Raw genomic sequence first — 20,878 nt, 5'->3', positions numbered from 1 at the left:
TTGACCCCTATTCAAGATGTCGCTTTCAAAGTGGGATTACATTTTTAACCCTTTCCAAGATCCTTATTACAAAATTGACCCACAGTAATGCGGTCCTAGGGCTGTCCAGATCCCTTCCTTTCCTGCTCGTCAGCTTCGTCGGGACTAAGTATGCCTCCCCGAAGTCAAGTCGCCGGGAGTTCCGTGGAGGCTTCAACTTCGAGGATCTTCACCTGCAAAATCACAGAACGGGCATCTTCGGACTAGTTAACTTCGGTTAATTGTTAGCTTAGTAAAAGAGTATAATGACGAGGTCAGCGTTGGTGTCAGGGAGAGGTCCGCACCATCTTCGTTTAGGGTGCGTTATGGAGCAGTTCCCAAAAGTCAAATCATGAATTAATTAGGCTTAATAAATTCATCTCGCAAATTAGTATCTGTGCAATTGATTTTGTAATTAGTCTATATTTAATACTTCTAATTAGTATCTAAATATTCGATGTGACACAAACTAGGAAGTAATCAAGAAACAAACAACCCTAAACTTGTAAGGCAGGCCAGGCAGCGGCCTCAGACCTGCAAGCTGCAGTCTTCCTCTCGGACTCGGCGTCCTCAACGACGCACGCGGCAGCGACGAGCAGCAGGGCACGCGCGACCGACGAGCAGCAGGGCACGCGCGACCGACGGCATCGATAGTTTGGGCGCCTTGTCTAGCACCGATCGCCGGCGCGACCGCGGAGTGAGCCGCCATGGATTCGGCTCGGCCCAGCAGGATGCCCATCAAATCCCACCGCCCCGACTGGAAATCGGAGGTTCGTTGAGCTCCCATTATCTCACCTCGGTCGACGCGCATGTGGTTCCTGTCCGTATGCTGTAGCCCACGCGGTCAGAGAGAATTTGAGGCGCGATGCTACTGTTGGATTGTTGGGTCAGGACTTCTGGTGACGGTTGGGGGCGCCGGCGTGTTGGGCAACAGGTGTTCGATCGATTGCCGGAGTGGGCATGCGCCCTAGAATTGCCTGCGAATCTGTGATACGTTGTGAAATCAGGATTTACCTTTGTCGATATGGCGGCTCTGGTTGAATACCTTACATATTGATCATCTGCATTGCATAGTCCTCTTGAATTATTGCGTACCTTGCTGTCTATCACCTGAAAATTGTGCTTATCCCCTGTTATTTGCTTTCAACAGCTTAGGAAAAATTGCATGCAAAGAGTTAAAAAGGACAGGATCAACTTGCTCTGGAAGTTTAGGGCACAGGGGTGGTTGCCTGCCAATGACATGGTATGGAAATGTTGTGCAATTCTTTCTTTTCTCCAGATTATTAAGTGCATTGCAGTTTATGTACAACTTGAAAATTGTACAAGATATGCTTATCTACCTGCTACATTCTTCCATATGCTATCAAAGTGCGCTCCTGGTTCAAATGAAAATTAAGCTCGGCATGAATTTAATTTCTGTGGACAACGTAGTTCCTAAATCATTATGCTATGCATTTTCCTGCATCTGGATGCTTACCGTGTATAGCTATTAAATACACTGGCAGTCTGGCATTCAATTATGTTATTAGAATTTAGAAATTATCATACCATTTCTTCCAATCTAGTTGTTTTCTTGTCTGCCTAAGGTGGGCCTTCTACATCAGCTAGCTTAAAATTGGCATTCAATTGTGCTGTGCAATTCTTAGTATCAGATTTGGTCTGTTGCAGGTGTTGTGTGATTTGCAATTTATGGATACAAGATATTTTTCTTTACATATTATATGCTTCTCTGTTTATCAATTCACGTTCTTGGTTCAAATGTAAAGATATTCAGAATGAACTAATTTTCATTGATGTCGTTGTTCTTCCCCCTGCATCCAACAGGTTGCTGTATTGCTGAATGCTTTGTCCTATTAAACTAGCCATTTCAAACATGTCATATTTAGATTTATTATAACTTTTCTTTCCATCTGGTCTCCTTATTTACCTGAAGTGGACAATCTAGGTCCTCTGGTTTGAAACATTTTTCTTTTGCGTTAAGTTTTCTTTTTTTTTTTTCGAACACGCAGGAGAGCTGCGTTTCAATTTATTAAGAAGAAAAGGGGTTTGAGAAACCCAAGGTACAGCCAGGTTTCTAAGGAAAAAACCTGAGCAGAAAAAACCATCATCTTACACAAAAACTAATCACCTGTTACCAGAGGGAGAGACCAGACCCAAGCTAACACTAAGCTAAGGTGCCAGGGCAAGGAGATGAGAACCTCCTCTAGCACCAGCAAAACTCCACAAAAGCATCTCTTCTTTGACAACTGCCATAACCCCATTTAGGCTTGGATAAATCCCATCAAAAACACATCGATTTCGATGCTTCCAAATTGACCAAGCTCCAAGAATGATGGAGTTCAGGCCCTTTTTAACTTGACTTTCTACTCTGTTGTGTTAAGTTTTCTTGCACATTGATAAAACATAAAGTGATAATTAGTAATGGTATTGCGGAATTGTGCTATTATGAATGTTAGCCGTTTACACACTAGTAAATCACTGTCTAATTCTGGTTCGAGGTATTACCATTACTTTATTAAATATTCCTGTTTAAAAAAAATAGATGTCTCGAAGCTGGCCATGAATAATAAAATTGAAAAGTGTCCTAATCACCTACCCCAATTGAGACATACTTGTATAATCAGTACTTCAATATGTTTCCCTTTTTGTTTATCTGATTTATCTACATATGCCAACTGACAGAGAAAGGTCGAATCTGCAGTTAGGAACATTATCTCTGATGAGATAGACAAACTCAAACAGGCAAATGAAGGACAAGAGGACCAAAAAATGGATGTGATCTGGGAATACCAAGGACCGCAGGCTGCTAAACCTGCTGACATTGAAAGTGAAGACATATTGCTTGAAATGGAACGACTTCTTTATGAAGATCTTAGAGAAGAATTACTCAGAAAAGGTACTATACTTGTAACTTCTTCTAATTTTTCATCCCAGTTTTCTTTATTATCGAACTCTATCTATTTTGCTTGCCTTATATCTGAAATTTAGCTCCGAAAACAACCTGATCAACCTTTTCTTTCGTAATTGTTTAGTTACTGTTGTAAAGGTTTTCGCTCATTGGTCTGCATATTTTGTTTCGATTATTTATCAGTTGCTAACCATTGCAGAACTAGAGGCACTTGATGAGGAAGATGCATACTTATCTCAAGCTGTTTTTGATCATATGCAACTAAATGACAGTGGGGTAGGTTCACTGAGCATCGGTTTCAGAAATCTTCTTGATTAAAATAGACACTAGATATTTTCTGTATGCTCTTGTGACATGCTTTTTGTGCTTGGAGCTGTCTCTGTGCATGCCTACCTGGTCTTTTTAAGGGCATGTTATGAGTTCAATAATTTCCTCTATGGTTGTGTGCTTCTTGTGTAACTGTTGAACCTTTTTTACCATATGTTTATCTGTGTTCTTAAAATTGGACATTACACTTATATGAACTTGTAGATGTAGGAGGATTTCTTAGTTACTGCTCAGGTGCACAGAGCCAATATTAGGGCTCAGACATGCACCACATAGAACATCAGGCAGCTAAAACTAACTGGATACAGGAAATTACTGAACAGCAGGCATGTCTCATCACCAAAATACACAGTGCATCTATCCGCATCTATAGAGTTGGCCAGATGCACTTTATTATATAGTATTATGAATATATCTGGGCAAATTCCAAAACTGTAAAAAACTGAAAATGCAAAATTACTGTTTTGATTTAGTATATAGTAGTGTAGGAGCAGTTTGTCAATTCAATCCTAATCAACTAGAGTGAAATAAGTAGCCCATGCTTTTTGTGCTTAATTTGCATCTTTTATTACATCTCAGAAAAGCATGGTAGTATACTGATACCAAGATACGAACCTGTGGGTGTGGGTGTGTTGTTCTGAACTTAGTGTGCCGGATGGGTTATATTATTTGAAATCACATAAGCAGCGCATCTGGTTATATGACTACGGCAACCAGATTTATTCAGTTTCCCATTTATAAATGAGTCATCTGTGTTCTGTTTTCACCTTTGATTGCTCGGAGACTTAATGGATGCTATAATCTATGCCAGGGTGCCGAAAATGCTAAGATCTGGTGCCCAGTATGCAAAAAAGGAGAGCTACGGGATACACATAACCTCATATACTGTACTCTTTGTGATCTACGGCTTGACCTTGGAGAAGATAAGGTAGTTTATTTTTGCATCTTTGGAGGTCTCCTTTATAAATTTTTCTGAATATGCAGAAGAACTGCATATCATTGCATTGCATTATATAGAAGAGGAAGGGTACAAAAGGTGGGCTCAAGACCCACCTGCCAGCCATTATACAGCACTACAATTAGTGCAGAAAATAACGAAAAACACACATATTGACACTAGTGCACCGTATGAGCTACACATTAACTCCTATCATGGGGTTAAACAGGGCAGCTGTCCAAAGCCTGGGATAATTGATGTTCAGCCACGGGTGTTCTTTATAAATTGTTTGGAAAAAAATTATTCCAGGAAACTAATTGCTGCGATTTGTTCCATCAGATAACGCTGGAGTTCTTACGAGAGCGATTGGCTAATGCACATACAGAGCACTTTGACAGAGGATGCAAATCAGTGCCCAAGTTCTGTTTACAGACTATGTTTGGCCTGACTGCACTCTACATGCAGTGTGAAGAATGCAGCACTTTCGATATTGTGGTATAAGTGCTAGAAAGCTGACGTACATCACATAGGACGGCAAGGTTGAAAACATTACCTGAAGTTATTTGGTTGTTTCCTTTTAGATTATATTAGCTGTTAACTTATCCAAGAAGATGGATGTGCATCCGAAAAGGTGGCACACCCTGGTTTTTCTTCTCAGCGCCAGAACGCATCCATCCATGCCAGTTTCAACTTCCAAGTGAAAAAAATTGAAGAGACATATGTGTAGTCTCATGTATGTCAAGCTTGTTTTAATGTTGCCACTGGTCTACTTACTGTAAATATCCAGCTGACCGTGGTCAACATTTATTTGCTAGCTTACCTAGTTACTTGGAACCGTGGGTACTACATTGAACCAGTACTAACGGAAATGCACATTTATTTTATTTGAGCTTTTGATCTTCTTTTCACTTCAAAGCTCCAAAGAAGACAATTTTCATTTGCAGTTTGTGCAAATGCTTGCTAATTGTCAGTTCACTATACATATTGTTACTGACAGAAGCTCGGGATGTTTTTCTTATATCCCCTGCTGTTTATTGCTGAGTACCTTAATCAATATCCCTTGCAATTATATATATTCCCATCTGTCGATTTTTTTTTCAGTTTTTCCCTTGTAACTGAATGGCGGACCTGGCGCAGTGGTGAGATTTTTCCACTTGTGGCCTAAGTGTCAATGCTAGAATGATTAGTGGTAGCCGTGATATTTTCCAGCTGCTGGCCTGCAACCAATCCACAGAACTCTGCCACATGCATGCCACTATGGCAATCATGGCAATCTTAATTTCGTGATGGAACACCAAATCCTTTTCCATATAAATGTCATAAAGAATGGCTAGTGACTGGTCCAAAAGGCATTGGTTAGTTATAATCGGGTTCATGCCGACGAAACCCAGTTCTTCAAACTTGGCATGCTACTTGGAGCACTTCAAACAAGTCTCCGAGGTAAGAACAAGCTGCAGAAGTGAATTTCCAATGTCATATACATCTGATTTCTTTTGATAATTAAATAAGAAACGCGGTGAAATTTTCAGGAATTTTTTTACGTTGTCATTTGAAAAACGAAAAAGGGTGATGTTGCTTTGATGGCCACTTCTCAACTGCCACCACCTATTGACTCATGTTCTGTTTCCAGCATGGTCAATCTTTTCTTCGGTGCCAGTGTGGTTAGTTACCGTATTTCAGTGGATGCTGAGCTCGGCCCGGCGATGCATTGAGTTCTCTACGATTCATGACATATCTCGTGCAAAAAAGAACTCGCAAGTTCTTTTTTTTTTTAACGAATGGGCACGAGACAGTGCCTATTTCATTGATAGAGTAGGTTATTACAGAAGTGTTTCAAAGATGTTACTTTTACGCGATTACTCTCCAGATGAAACACTCGCTAAAGCTTTTGCCCCTGCTAAAATCCATGTACCTGCTTGAACTCGCAAGTTCTTGATCCATTCAAACTTCGTCATGTAATTTTGGGGAACTAGGTACAGTCAATACTGCAAATTTGGGATAGGTTAGGTAGATCAGGATATCTGAACCAGTCAATCAAGATAGCAGAAAACATATGCTTAAATCCTCTGCGTCAGGGTTGGAAATAAAAAATGTTCCCCAACACACGCACACGCACTTCATCCAACCTACTCCTAGGCAATAAGGAAGAAGTTAGGTACAATATCACAGTCGAAAAGACAGTGTAGCCATCTCTCATTGCAAGCGCCACTAATCTTTTCGTTATACAAGTGAAGTACAAGAGGGACAGCCAAGTAAAAGTCACGCACAACAGCACCGGTTGAAAGTTGCTGCCATGCCCCACAAAATAATCTGGGAAGAACTTTATCTAGCTTCAGACATCAATATCATGATCCGCAGTCACCAAGCAAAGGAACTTCGTTGCAAGTTTTTACCTTTCTCTATATCAAGCAAATCAACTCGACACAACACTCCATTCTTTGTCAATCATTCTTTCCTTCCAAGAGGCTGAAACAAGTCGACAAACTACAAGACTCGAACATGCGGGTATTTCAGAGTTTTTTTCGTGGCAAAGATCAGATCAATTAAATCAGTGAAGGCAGCAAGATGCTAAGGCGGAGATGATAGGAGACAGAGAGCGATTCGAGTAGACTGCACGCCAAGCAATGGACATGTTCTACGAGTAAGACAAAGTTATTTTACGTTTTTGTATTTATCTTAGAATATCTTCAATTGGAAAGGAAAGGTCGTCCAACTAATCGGCTGCCGGTACGCAACCGAAAAGCCACTACTACTACCATCAAATCACACACTTATTAGAATCCAAATGGCACCTATCAGCAAACAGCCGAGTAGGATGCCGTCACACACAGTCACGGTCACGCGCAGAAGCCAAGTCGTACAAGAAATTTGTGAAGCAAGGAAAAGCAGAGGCTAATTCAGATGCGCGGACACGGTTGTGCTGGAATTTGTCATAAATTACGCTTAGATAGGTGTCTTTAAAAGTCTGTTTTTTTATACTTAAAAAAGTAAAAAAACATATGATTTGACTGCTTCGATGCTTTATGTAATTAGCCACGGAAGAGAGTATCCCATAAAAGGTCGGACCCGACCAAACCCAACTCCCCCGACCGAGACCCAAGCACCAGACCAAACACGAACCATTTCCCACCAACCCCTCTCCGCCTCACGCGCCGGCGATCCGCACGCTGATGGAGGGTCTCATCCCGCTGCTCTACAAGGCGATCAAGGACCGGCGGAGCAACGTCGCCGGTGGCGCCCCCTCCGCTGCCTCCGCGCCCGTGGACCTCGAGGACCCGGAGCAGAGGCGGCGGTGGCTGCAGCAGGAGCTGCGGTCCCCGGTCCACGCGGCGTCGGCGGAGGGCCCGCTGCTGCACCGGCGGAACCTGTCTCTGGAGGAGCTGGCGGGCGAGGTGGGGCTCTCGCACGACCGGCGGCTGCGCGTGCCGCTGCCCAAGGCCCGGAGCGTCCGCGCCTTCGCCTGCATCGGCGCTGCCTGATGACGCCGCCGCGCGCGCGCGCGTAGGCGTAGGTGTACGTTAGGCTCCGTTCGTGAGACAGTACAGTCAGCGAGTTCCTCAAGTTGTACAAGGTATATAGATGTGGCCGTATGTGTTGAGAACTCGAGATTGTATACAAAGTTACGAATTATTACTTGCCTTTTCTTTTGGTTTGATCACGTTTATGAGAGCCAGCGCCCAGCAGTGGTGATCTTGTTTGTGATTCTTCCCGGTTGTTTGAGTAGTTGTTATGGATGCGGAGTTTTATTTGTCTCATATTTCTTTGATCTATGCCGGACGGGCAACGAAGCGCACACGACGTAAGTGCCAACCTGCTGGCAGGCGCTCCAGCAACAACTCCTGAACCAGATCCTGATAACGTGCCTGTACTCCGAGCTGAAACCCAGGCTACACCGGCCAATAGCCGGCGAAACAGGGATCCAGGCGTGCCACAGCTGCCTTCATCGCCGCCATCGCAACAGCATCTCACGGTGGCAAAAGAAAAAGCAGCGATGTTCTTGGACTCTGTCAGGCTAGCATTTCAGGTGCCATTTGCTTCCAGACCAGCAACGCCTGCCCCATCGACAGCAACTAGAAGGAGTGGCCGGCTAGCTAAACAGGCTCTCAACATTGCAATCAGGCCATCCAAAAAGGGTGAGGTTCTTGCTATGAGAAAACTGGGCATAATTCCAGCTGACGGCGACATCGAGCACGCAAGAAACTTTGATAAATTCATTGCCACAACCATGCAACCGGCTCATTTTGAAGCTCTGCGTGATGTTTTTCCAGCCGCAAGAGAACTGACTGATAATGATCTATTGCAGATTGCTGGCCAAGCAGCCGGTGCCTGATGACTGACGCCGGAAGCATCATTGCCTTGGGTTGCTGTCTATCTTCATGCAAGATACAAACCAGAATGTCCTGGTTTGGAACGTGCGTGGGTTGAACGCACGTTGCCGACGAGACGTTTTGCGTGATGTCTCGCGTGAGACTAGAGCCACGATCGTCTGTGTTCAAGAAACAAAAGTTGCTTCAATTTCTCCATTTCTTGTATCTGAAATGCTTGGAAGTTCCTTCACCTCTTACGCCTTCGCACCATCAATTGGGGCCAGCGGGGGGATATTGACGGCATGCAAAGGGCCAGACCTATCTTGCACCACACTTCACATTGGGCGTTTTTCGGTCACTGTCACCATCAGTACGACTGGCTCTTCCGACCACTGGTGTCTCACCAATGTTTATGGCCCACAAGCTGAAGCTGACAAGATCGATTTCCTCAATGAACTTAGAATGGTGCATACTATGGTCACGCCAATGTGGGTTATTGCAGGGGACTTCAACATGGTACTGGAGGCCGAAGATAGAAACATAGAAACAACAAACCGTAGAACATTGGCAAGATTCAGACGCCTCCCTGATGACCTACAACTAAAAGATGTTTACCTACGCGGTCGGAAATACACATGGAGCAATGAACGCTCTCAACCCACCATGGCGAGGCTTGACCGAGTGATCGTTTCAGTCGAGTGGGAAGCTAACTTCCCCTCCTCTTTCCTTCAAGCTCTCTCTTCAGACATGTCTGATCACTGTCCCTTGCACCTTGCAACACATTCACTGTTCACCAACAAGCGCAGGTTCCATTTCGAGTCTTGGTGGCTAAAATTACCTGGGTACCTGGAGGCCGTGGCTAAAGGGTGGGTCTGCCCGTCAACTGTTACTGACCCTTTCACAAGGTTAGATATTAAATTCAAAAACACTGCGAGAGAGCTGGACAGTTGGAGTCAGAAATCGGTGGGGAATGTCAGGAACCAAATTCTCATTGCCAGGGCTATAATTTCGTGGCTGGATGCTGCACAGGAACACAGAGCAGTAACCTCTCAAGAAAGTAGTTTGAGAAAAGACCTCAAGCGCAAGATGCTGGGCCTCCTATCATTACAGAGGACTATTGCCAGATTACGATCGAGAATAATATACCTTCGGGATGGGGATGCCAGTTCTAGGCTGTTCCATATGCAATGCAGCCACAGAACGAGGAAAAGGTTCATAGCAAAATTGGAATATGAGGGATCTGTTGCTTTCACCCATGATGAAAAAGAGGAGATGCTCTATGCTTACTTCAAACGCATCATGGGAACGGCCGTGCAGCGTAGCGAGGTGATTGATCTGCAATCCCTTGGCGTCCAGCAGCTTGATCTGACACACTTAGATGCCCCATTCTCTGAGCAAGAAATCTGGGCCACCATAAAAATGCTGCCCAATAAAAAGTCTCCAGGCCCCGATGGCTTTACTGCAGAATTTTACAAATCGGCTTGATCAGTGATCAAAGAAGACATCCTGGCCGCTTTCGATGCCTTCTACAGAGTAGCTTGCGGTCGACTGCACAAACTTAATGGGGCACTCATCACTTTGTTACCCAAGGGACAGCAGCCAAAGTCACCATCAGACTACAGGCCTATTAGTTTTTTTTTTGAAGAAACAGGAGGGTGACCCTACTGATTATATAAATGAGTTAAAACAAGTACAAAACAAAAACAAAGCAAAAAGAACAAAAGACTAAAACAGAGAAAGGAGAGGGAGAAAAAGGAGTTCAAATAGCAAGTTACAAAGCGTCTACCCAGTCTAACATAAGGAGCTGCAAATGGGTCCTAGCCCTATGAAGAGCTACCAGACGAAATTCTGAAACAAATTTCCTTGTGACGTCCCTGATCGTCGGAGCCACATTATTGAAAGTCCAATCATTTCTGGTTGTCCAAATACTCCAAGTCATGAGAATTATGATTTCCATAGAGAAAGGTAAAAGTAGCTGTCTTCGAATACTATTGAAGATGGAGGTGGCCGATCTAGTGGAGGGGTAAGTGATGCCAACCGAGCACCAACAGGCCTTAGCAAAATTGCATCGCAGGAAGAGATGTGTTGCTGTCTCACGTTTCTGTAGGATGCACATTTTGCAAGTTGTGGATTCCAAAACCATGGACCTCCTGCTTAGGACATCTTTGGTATTAACTCTGTCTTTGATAAGTAGCCAAAAGAAAACTTTGTGCTTGTTTTGACATTTGGATCTCCATAGCCAACTGTGGATCGGGTGAGCTCCTCTTTCTCCGATGAGGGTTTTGTATGTCTTGGAAGCTGAGAAGATAGGATTACCCCAGTTGTAAACCCATAGGTCTTGAGGCTGTGGATTGTCAATCTGTTGTAAGATTTCTTGTAATTATGCAAACTGTCCATGTGCCTCTGCTGACAAAGGAAGATGCACTGTATTGATCAAATGGCCTTGTAAAACCTCCTTGAGTGTGATTCTTTCATCTTTTGCAAAGGAAGCTAGCTGTGGAAGATCACGGGATAGGAGATGATTGTTCCAAGTATCCTTCCAGAACAAAATTGTACTACCATCTGAAACTCTAGCAGAAGCTATCCCCTTGTATAGGTCAATGGGTTTCACTATGTCTCGCCACCAGAAGGAACCTTTCCTACGCCCTCTAGGGAGGTTACCATGTTGGTAATAGCTTTCCCAGAGAAGATGTACCCAAGGAGTATCTACTTTAGAGAAAAATTTATGCAGGAATTTGAGCAGGAGGGCTTCATTTTGAGTGTTGATGCTGATGACCCCCAAACCCCCTTGTTTCTTGGGCAGGCACACCAAAGGCCAAGCCGCTTTAGATGGTTTCCTAGATGTCAAATCCGAACCTCGCCAAAGGTAGTGCTTTCTAAATTTATCAATCTGGGCAGTGACCCCTTTTGGAAGCTTGAAGGTAGCCATGTGAAACATTACCGTTGATGTTAAGACCGAATTGACAAGTTGTAACTTTCCTCCTTGAGATAACATGGTAGAAATACCACCCAACTTCCTTTCTACCTTCTTAATAACGGGAAGAAAATCCTCAATCTTCGGTTTGGTCATTCCCAGGGGCAGGCCAAGATAGGTAAAGGGGAGGGAGCCAGCTTGACAATTGAGCAAGTTAGCAAGGTCATGCAGGATTTCTGGACTTGTGTTGATGGGGACCATAACTGTTTTGGCAAAGTTGACCTTCAGGCCAGTGGATTCTGCAAACATGTCTAGGATGGATTTTAAGTGTAGGAGTTGACTCTGATATGCTTCCATGATTAACAGGGTGTCATCTGCATATTGAATAACTGGAAAATCCGTGCCCGCCCCGTTCTCAATGGGTAGTCTAATCCTACCTTCCTCTTTGGCTTTGTTGAGAATGGACTGCAGGAGGTCTGCCGCTAACACAAAGAGGAGCGGGGAAAGTGGATCATCTTGTCTGACTCCCCTTTTGCAATGGAAAACTTTCCCAGGTACCCCATTCAAAATTACCGAAGAGGTTCCTGAGGTAAGAATACTTTCGATCCATTTGATCCATCTGTTCCCGAAACCTTTATGTTTTAGGATTTCCAATATTGCCCGATGCTCTATTTTGTCAAAGGCCTTTTCAAAGTCCAATTTAAGAATGACAAGATCCTTCCTAGAGGCTTTACAGATGTGTAAGAACTCAAAGGCCCAAGCCAGGCAATCCTGGATGCTTCTGGACCTGATGAAACCATATTGGTTTTTATGAACCAGCCTTGGGATGACCTTCTGAAGTCTCTCAGCTAGAATTTTGGTGAGAAGCTTGATTGATGAGTTAAGGAGAGATATTGGTCTGAACTCCCCCACCTCCACGGGACAGTCCTTTTTCGGGATGAGAGTGATATATGAAGAATTGATACTCCTTACACATACTTCCCCATCATAAAAGGCATCGCAAAGAGAGTAGAAATCATGAGCTATCAGATGCCAGCATTTCTTTATAAATTCACCATTAAAACCATCTGGACCAGGGGATTTGTTGGCAGGTAAATCCTTAATAATACGATCAATTTCTTGTCTTGAAAAGGGTGTTTCTAACAGATCCAGGTGATCTGAGGGAGTTAGAAGAGATTGGAGATCAAAGTACATGTGAGAGAAATTGCTTCTTCCCATTCTGTCTCTGAAGGCTTCCCACAGCAAGGTGGCTTTGGCGTGGTGATCCTTTATTTGCTGACCATTTTGATCTTGCAGGCAGGTAATATGATTGAGTTTATTTCTAATAGAGGCTCTTGCATGAAAGAAGTGAGTACATCTCCCAGTTTAACCCAATTGATAGAGCTTCTCTGCTTCCAGTAAATCTTCTGTTGTTGTAAAAGAGAGGTCAAATGTGATGAAATTACGCCCCTGAAATTCCATTCATCCAGAGATAGGTCTCTGAATTCTTCCATGACATCAAGGAAGAGAAGCACATCTTTGGTGTTTTAAATAGTTTTAGCTAAACTTTGTAGATCTGATTTCCAAGATCTTAGCTCCTTTCTTAGATTCTTGAACTTAGCTCCAATGATCCTAGCCTTGTGACTGTAAGGGGGATCGTAGTTCCATCCTCTTTGCAAGAGTGCTGGGAATTGCTCATGATGCAACCAATAGTTTTCAAATCGGAACAGTTGGTGTACTGGCATGTGGTTTGAAACTGAAATTACACATGGGTTATGGTCCGATGAATCTCTGGAGAGGATAGAGGCGCTGGTATTGGGGTATTTGGGGATCCAGGATGAGGAAGAAAAAAACCAGTCTAATCTCTCCAGAAGGGGACTGACTTGTTTGTTAGTCCAGGTGTATTTCCCTCCTTTTAATTGAATTTCGTTCAGGCTTAAACGGCTGATGGCGTCGTTGAAGAGGAACATATCCTGAAGATTGCCCCCTGGTTTGTTTCTGTTTTCCAGCCTTCTTAAAAGATTGAAATCCCCCACAACTAACCAACGTTCCTCATCCGGCATGTCAATTCGTTTGAACCATCTTAAAAACTCAGATTTTCCTTCTGGGGTACAGGGTGCGTAGATGTTTGTTATAATCCAGGAGTCCCCGGAGAACTTGCAATGGAACTCGATGGACTGAGCAAATCTATTCTGAAAGAGAGGTTCACCTCTGAGTTTGTCATTGTTCCAAATGACCAACAGACCTCCTGAATTCCCATTTGATGGAACAAAATCGTACTGGTTAAATTTTGAGCAGCAGAAGTTCCTAAGATAGGCTTCAGAGAAAGAGTCTCTTTTAGTTTCTCGTAAGCAAATAATATCAGACTTAGATTCAGCTATTTTGCTTCTGATGGCATTCCATCTAGTCACAGAGTTGATACCCCTCACATTCCAAGACAGAATATTCCAAGATCTTTTAGCAGTCATTTAAACGAAGAGATGAGTCATCTGTGCCTTTACGCCTAGCTTAGTGAAGCATAGGAGGCAAAAAGCAAAAGGAGTATAAACAAGGCACCACTGATGAACAAAAGTCTGAAGCACATATAGCCCAAAATCTGTCAAAGAACATAACCGACCACTAGTAAGAGGAGCCATAAGAGGTTCAAGGGATAATATAACAAAGTTCATTATAGAGGCACTAATCAAGCGGCTCCAAAGAAAACCCAAGTAATCAACAAAAGACAAGATCATTTCAGCAGCTTCGGGTCGCCTTATGCGCCGATAGAGCTATTGGACGAGACTTCTGACATGGCCTCCTTCCCCTTGCTGGAAGCTTCAGTGCGTCTTCTGTCCATCGTCTTCCCTATAGGCATCTGAGATCCAGGGTTGGAGAGCAGCTTTCCCGGGCATACCTTGGATCTGTCGAGCGCACAAACCTTTGTTCCTAAGCTCTGAATAACTTCAGCATTGATTGTTGGCGGGCAAGCATTGCAGGCTAAGCAGGTATTGTCCTGGCAAGGAGATCTGCGGAAGCCTTTGTTCTTAGCTTTGATGCGGTCACTCCTTCTTACCGAAGATTCACACTCCGGTGTGGCCTTTGTACCCAATCGGATTCTAGCTCTTTTGTGTGTCCTTGCTTCCTTCATTTCAGCTTCAACTGTCTTGCTAATTCCAGGGGTCGAAGTTCCCACCTCTTCCTGGGGGAGCGAGCAGATGAGGGGGCTAGAGCTTGGATATTTCAGAGGTATTGCGAAGGCCATCATAGCTGTTGAGTTGGAGCACGAGAGCAGGAATTCCCAGGTCTTGGAGGCCAGAAACTGCTTGGCCCAATCGAAGTGTTCTGGAGACATGAGCATGTTGATGAAGAAGGCAGCCCAATCAGAGGGTATCTGGGTCACCTGCTCAGGACAGCCAACAGGAGAGAAATGTTGGGCCCAAAGTCTGAAAATATTGGGGTTCTGGCCAGACCTTCGTTTTTCCATATTAAAATCATTGGGTAGGGAAAGGCAGTCTGATAAAAGCGGGGACATTCTGTCCTTGATACATAGTTTGATACATAGTTTTGCTAAGCTTATCGCTAAGCTTTTGGCCAACAGGCTAGCGCCTAAACTTGAACACTTAGTGGATGTAAATCAAAGCGCCTTCATTAAGAAGAGATCCATCCATGACAGTTTCAAGTTTGTAGAGCAAGCTGCTAGATCATTACACAAGAAGAAAAAAGCCTTTGTGCTGCTCAAGTTGGATATCTCAAAGGCTTTTGACACGGTTTGTTGGCCGTTCATGCTACAGGTCCTGCAAGCCCTGGGTTTTGGGGGAAAATTTCGAGATTGGGTATCTATACTGGTATCAACAGCCACAACAAGGGTATTAGTCAATGGAGTGCCAGGAGGTGTTATTCGCAATATGAGGGGGCTACGGCAGGGAGACCCCCTGTCCCCCATGATTTTCATCCTTCTGATGGAGATGCTGCATCGTCTGTTCAAAAGAGCAGTCCAGCAAGGTGTCTTGGCTGCACCGGCCGATCATGGCATACAACACCAATGTTCTTTATATGCAGACGACGTGATCCTTTTTGCTTCACTGACAATTCAGGACATGGTCACGGTTAGGGAAATTTTACTCTTCTTTGGAAATGCGTCTGGCCTGCACACCAATTTTCAGAAAAGCTTGGTGGCGCCCATAGCATGCTCTCAACAGCAGATTGAAGCAATCACTGAAATTTTGCCAGCCAGGGTTTCTGAATTTCCCATTCAATATTTGGGGCTACCATTGACAGTTGGCAGATTAAGGAAGGCACACTTCCAACCGTTGATCGACCGAGTAACAGCTAGTATGCCCACATGGAAGGTGCCATTGATGAACAAAGTTGGCCGACTGACAACAGTTAGGGTGGTCATGACTTCAATACCTATTCACACACTCATTTCATTGAAAATGCTAGAATGGGTCCTAGAGGAGATTGACAAAAGGCGTCGCGGTTTCCTGTGGACTGGCAAAGAAAAAGTCTTAGGTGCTCACTGTACAGTTGCCTGGCCAACAGTTTGCAGGCCTACTGACTATGGCGGCTTGGGTCTATTGGACCTCAGGCTGGCGTCCTTCGCCCTCCGTCTACGATGGCTATGGCTGAAGAAGACTGACGCGAACCGGCCTTGGAAGAACCTGCAATTGGAGTTTGCCCGAGACACTGTTCTTCAGCACATGTTCCAGGCTTCCATTCAGATACAGCTTGGGGACGGCAATCTAGCGCTCTTTTGGCAGGATGCTTGGCTAGGACAATCTTCACCCTCTATTCTGGCACCAGATCTCTGTAACTTGATCGCGCCGCAGGTGAAAAGAACAAGGACGGTCGCACAGGCGTTGCACCAGAAGCAATGGATTCTAGACTTTGCCGGATGCGCTACAGTGCCTGCTCTTACACAATATGTTCTTCTCTGGCACGAACTAGCCAATGTTCATCTAATCCAGGGAGTTGAAGATCGAGTCTTGTGGAGATGGGAAGCCTCTGGAGTCTATTCTGCTCGTTCAGCCTACCGCGCCTTCTTCTGTGGCGCCACAAAGTTTGCTGCCGCTAAGCTGATTTGGAAATCATGGGCACCAATGAAAGTGAAATTTTTCATCTGGTTGGCAGTTAAGGAGCGGTTGTGGACGGCTGATAGAAGATATCGACATGGGCTACAAGGAAACGCGGAGTGTACATTCTGTGAACAGGAGCTAGAAATGACAGTGCACTTGCTAGCTGCTTGCCCTTACACAAAGGAGGTTTGGCACATCGTCTCGACAGTGCTGCACATACAGAACACCACCTCACTATCTGAAACTTCCTTAACGGACTACTGGGTGCATAAGCGGCAAGCCATGAGCAGATCGCTAAGAAAAGGGATGGACTCCATGTTTATGTTGATCTCCTGGACAATTTGGAAACAGCGCAACGACAGAAACTTTGATAGAGCCCCAAAAAGAAATCCTCTGCAACTAACTGAGCTAATCCGAGAACAAGCTGCTGATTGGTGCGCGGCAGGAGCCAAACACTTAGCAATGTTCTAATGGCCGCGACAACAGCAGGACGACGCTGAAGCAACGGTACCTTAGTGGTTTCTTACCCTAACCTTTGTGTTTAAACGGATGTAAATAAGTTGCCATGTAAGCTCAAGCTACATTTCAAAACCGTGTGCGTGAGCCCGGTAGGCCCGCGTTGTAACAATTCTAGTCATTCTTCTTAATACAAAGGTACGCAGCTCTCCTGCGTATTCTCGGAAAATAAAAAATATTTCTTTGATCTCAAGTGATCCTGCCAAGATTTTGCATTAAGTCTGGCAAAGATTTTTACAACAAGCAGCTCGATCGATCGGCCTGTTTCCACCTGCCCCATTCCTTTCGACGCGAAGCTATACTCGATGCTCCATTTCCATTAGCATCGACGGAAATACAGCAGTTTTGACAAGAAGTAAACTGAGTAACTGACACAGTTAGAGATAAATCTGGAATACCGGACTTGATTCAAGGTACTAATAGCCTATGCTAAAACAGACTGACAACAATTCCTAACATAGACTGCAACAAAAAGATCAACAAGTTTAACGATGGGGTTACAATTTACAAAAGGGGATATACCACATGCCTCTCCATTTCAGACAGATCAGCGCTTCCGCTCTGCTTCAGTGCTCATCCGCGACTGGTAAACGTGTGCCGGTCGAACACTGGAAAAGGTGGCTAGCGTTACCAGTTCAACAACTGCCTTTGGTCCTTTCTATAGATATTTTTTTTTGCGGGTCCTTTCTATAGATATTTATACAAATGTATGATAGATATGGTGCCACTCATTTACTTTATTTAACTAATTGATTAAATAAATATTAGTCAAAGTCTGAGCAAAATGTTAACGGTATCATATATTTCCTTTTGATTTTATTTGAGTGATCATGCCAAGATTTTGCACTCGGTCTGGCAAAGATTGCACAACGGACAGCTTGATTTTGCAGTCTGTATTCCACTGGACACATCGGCCGCGTATACACGTACGATTCCTTCTGCCAACCCAACACTAAGTAAATGTTTCTCTCAGGCTAAACGCGGAAGCGTTACCAGTTGAACAACTTACTTTGGCCATTCTTAAAGAAGTTCCAAATTTTCCTCTTTGTCCTTCACTTACCTTTCCGGCTTTCCTGCGCGGCGGTACATGTTTGTGGCGAAGGAGCCATAGTGGTGTATTTTTAAATTTTAAGTTCCTCCTTGTTTGTAGAGCATGCTCCTTAATTCAACAACGATTTTCTCAAATTCTTTGAAATTTCTAAACACGTCCTTTTGTGTTCGTACAGTTTTCAGAGGAATTAGCGTCCGTCTGTGGTGTGACTGGCCCAATGAGCCCAGCAGGGGGGGTCTGCACAAACAAACAGAACAAGCTATTGGGCCATGATGTGGCAAAGCTGAGCCCGATGAGCAAAAACCAAAACCCCGTTTGGGTGGCGGTGAGTAAACACGTGAGCTGGCTCCCGGTAAAGGAAACGGTAATGCACCAGCAAAAAGAGGGTGGCATACATATGGAATGGTAGCACGAACAAGTGTCGTTTTAGCTGTGCACATTCGCATGCAAGGCTCTTGTGACGGTCTCAACCGTATTTGTCCACATACAGGAAAAAAAAATCTCAGTCAGACGCGCCCGAACTAATTACTTTTGCAATGATGGGATCCAAGGCAAATTCGCAACTCACACATTAATCACCACCCCCATTTTACCCCTGCCCCCTCTCCTATTAAACCAAAGCCATTGGAGAGAGCTCGACCAAAATTAAACACCGGAGAGACCCCCTCCATCTTCTCTCGGAGAGAGAGCGTGTAGCGTACGGGCTGTAGGGCATCGTCGTCGTCCTGGTGAAAATGTCGTCGGGGCAGTATGGACTTGGGAGCGCCATGGCGGAGTCCCACCACGACCACGGCGGCAACTACGGGCCGGTGGTCGGCGCGCTGTTCTTCATCGCGATCGTCACCGCCGGCTCGCTCGCCGTGGCCCGCTACTGCGTCGGGGCCCAGGCCTTCTACCGGACTGGCTACGACCTGGACGCCTACGTGCAGCGCAAGTTCGCCGTGTGCCTCGGCACTGGCCGCGGCAAGCCGCCGTGCGCGCACCCCGTGAAGAAGAAGGCGTGCCACGACCTCCAGCCCGAGGCCGCGGAGGAGGTGGAGGCGTCAGAGCCCCCCGCGGAAGAGGAGGAAGAGGAGAGCGCCGGCGCCGCCTCAGATCCGTAGGGTAGAAAAGCAGTGACTTCTCTTGTTGGAGCTAGCCTCCATGTCGGTGTGTGTTTCGTAGAATGCCATGGTATGCAGTGATATCTTGTAAGGCGTTCTGAGGACAAAATAAATGTTTGGTCCTGGAGGATCAAGATCAAGAATGGTGAGAGGTTCTCCGATTACTTTTGCTTCTTTGTTGTGAGTCCTAAATTATCTGCGTCCATTTTGGTATTCATCTATTTCATATTTTCAAATTCCGGGAAGGTTCGCGCCATCTTGATTCATTCGGTGTCGTTCGATTGGGATCTGATGGCTAACGTGAGCGCGGGAACCGGTTCTGGACCTGAGACCCACGGGTTTCAAACCCGAGGGAGGTGGGGGCGGGTGCAAAATTCTCCCCGCGAGTCTCAGGTTCAGGGACCAAAACAGGGTGGGTGCAGAGCTAGGTTGAAGATTTCCCCCGCAGGGGCCCACGGATCCCTGAATTTGGCCCACGAAGCGGCATCCAATGCTATTTTGCGAGCCCACAACCTCTAGCAACCAAGGCCCGCCGCTGAGAGGTCCATCTAATTTCCCATAGGCCACAACTCCCCGGCTTCCCGACTCATCTTGACGGCCAGACCCAGTTACCCACTTCTCCTCCCTCACCCACTTTCCTTTCTCCTCCATCTGCCTATGGACGCCATGTGCAGGACGCCATCGCCCCAAACCCAGACCGGCCAAGCTGAGCTCGACCCTGCTCCTCATGTCCATGTGCTGCCCGCGAGTGCATGCACAGCTCCGCCCCTGAGCCGCTCCCTGCCTCGGCCATCTGCAGCCGGAGCCTCCCCTTGTTGCCCCGCCCTACTGCCTTAGCACTCTGATCTAGTCCTCCGCAGTATGATGGGGAACCCGGCGGGCGGTGCGGCCCCACGGGGCAACGCTGGCGAGGTCACGACGGTAGCGCGGCCCTCGCGTGCGGCATCCGACCTCCTGCACCTCGTGGCCTCGTGGCCGCCGTCATCGACGGCTCAGGTGTCGGGGGACCCATCGGGTTTCGGGGTCGGAGCAGCATTTCCACCCGAATGGGGTTTCGGGTTCGGGACAGGTTTACTGTTTGGATTTCGGGGACGGGTCCGTGAAAGCTTCACCCGGTCCTGACCCGCCCCATTATCATCCCTAGGAACAACGTGTTTGAAGAATCTGCATACGTGGATTTTACTTTTATCCCTCTGAAACTATAAATAAATAATGATGATTGGGCAACACGACAATTCTTAATGGTTCCATTCGGTACCGTTCGATCGGGATTTGCTGGCTAACGTGAGCGCGCGAACCGGAGACGATCCATTTAAAGAATGTGCACATATGACATATAGCTTTCACTTTCATCCCTCTAGAATCATAAATAAATGATGATTGGGCAACATGATAATTCTTAATGGTTCCATTTGATAACATTCGATCACAATTTGATGGCCACCATGACCGCGGGAACCGGAGACGATCCATTTAAAGCATGTGCATAGGTGGCTCTCACTTTCATCCCTCTAGAAGCACAAATAAATGATGACTGGACAACACGGCAATTTTTAATGGTTCCATTTGGTAGGAGTCGATCAGAATTTGATGGCCAACGTGAGCGCGGAACCAAAGACGATCCATTTAAAGAATGTGCGTACGGTGGTTTTCACTTTCATCCCTCTAAAATCATAAAATAAATGATAATTTGGATCAACACGACAATTCTTAAATCTTAATAATAATTCCACTTGGTGTCGTTCAATCAGGATCTAGATGGCT

The 20,878-nt window shown here is 45.4% G+C and overlaps 4 protein-coding genes across 4 annotated transcripts; all 4 read left to right on the top strand.

The window, feature by feature from the left end:
- The first annotated feature begins 533 nt into the window (after positions 1-533).
- On the top strand, positions 534-5,244 carry LOC117847293 (uncharacterized). The gene is made up of 6 exons (XM_034728473.2): positions 534-788; positions 1,169-1,261; positions 2,701-2,914; positions 3,126-3,202; positions 4,065-4,181; positions 4,530-5,244. The coding sequence occupies exons 1-6, from the start codon at positions 726-728 to the stop codon at positions 4,689-4,691; spliced, it is 726 nt and encodes a 241-aa protein (XP_034584364.1). The 5' UTR covers positions 534-725; the 3' UTR covers positions 4,692-5,244.
- Positions 5,245-7,144: 1,900 nt separating this feature from the next.
- Positions 7,145-7,945, top strand: LOC117847294 (uncharacterized). Its single transcript, XM_034728474.2, has one exon. The coding sequence runs from the start codon at positions 7,361-7,363 to the stop codon at positions 7,667-7,669; it is 309 nt and encodes a 102-aa protein (XP_034584365.1). The 5' UTR covers positions 7,145-7,360; the 3' UTR covers positions 7,670-7,945.
- Positions 7,946-9,160: 1,215 nt separating this feature from the next.
- LOC140222181 (uncharacterized) lies at positions 9,161-9,982 on the top strand. The gene has a single exon (XM_072292383.1). It carries the CDS (start codon positions 9,161-9,163, stop codon positions 9,980-9,982), a length of 822 nt encoding a protein of 273 aa, XP_072148484.1.
- An 8,717-nt stretch (positions 9,983-18,699) lies between these two features.
- LOC140222106 (uncharacterized) lies at positions 18,700-19,249 on the top strand. The gene has a single exon (XM_072292305.1). The coding sequence runs from the start codon at positions 18,746-18,748 to the stop codon at positions 19,112-19,114; it is 369 nt and encodes a 122-aa protein (XP_072148406.1). The 5' UTR covers positions 18,700-18,745; the 3' UTR covers positions 19,115-19,249.
- Positions 19,250-20,878: the final 1,629 nt, after the last annotated feature.

The sequence above is a fragment of the Setaria viridis genome, chromosome 3 (genome assembly GCF_005286985.2).
Source record: "Setaria viridis chromosome 3, Setaria_viridis_v4.0, whole genome shotgun sequence".
Classification (NCBI taxonomy): Eukaryota; Viridiplantae; Streptophyta; class Magnoliopsida; order Poales; family Poaceae; genus Setaria; species Setaria viridis.
The sequence above is the reverse complement of the archived record's forward strand: the minus strand, read 5'-3'. Positions and strand labels throughout refer to the sequence as shown.

Coding starts and splice junctions, on each gene's coding strand:
- LOC117847293 (XM_034728473.2), top strand. CDS start 726: ATGGATTCGGCTCGGCCCAGCAGGATGCCCATCAAATCCCACCGCCCC. Junction 789..1,168: donor GCCCCGACTGGAAATCGGAG/GTTCGTTGAGCT, acceptor TGCTTTCAACAG/CTTAGGAAAAATTGCATGCA. Junction 1,262..2,700: donor GGTTGCCTGCCAATGACATG/GTATGGAAATGT, acceptor GCCAACTGACAG/AGAAAGGTCGAATCTGCAGT.
- LOC117847294 (XM_034728474.2), top strand. CDS start 7,361: ATGGAGGGTCTCATCCCGCTGCTCTACAAGGCGATCAAGGACCGGCGG.
- LOC140222181 (XM_072292383.1), top strand. CDS start 9,161: ATGGCGAGGCTTGACCGAGTGATCGTTTCAGTCGAGTGGGAAGCTAAC.
- LOC140222106 (XM_072292305.1), top strand. CDS start 18,746: ATGTCGTCGGGGCAGTATGGACTTGGGAGCGCCATGGCGGAGTCCCAC.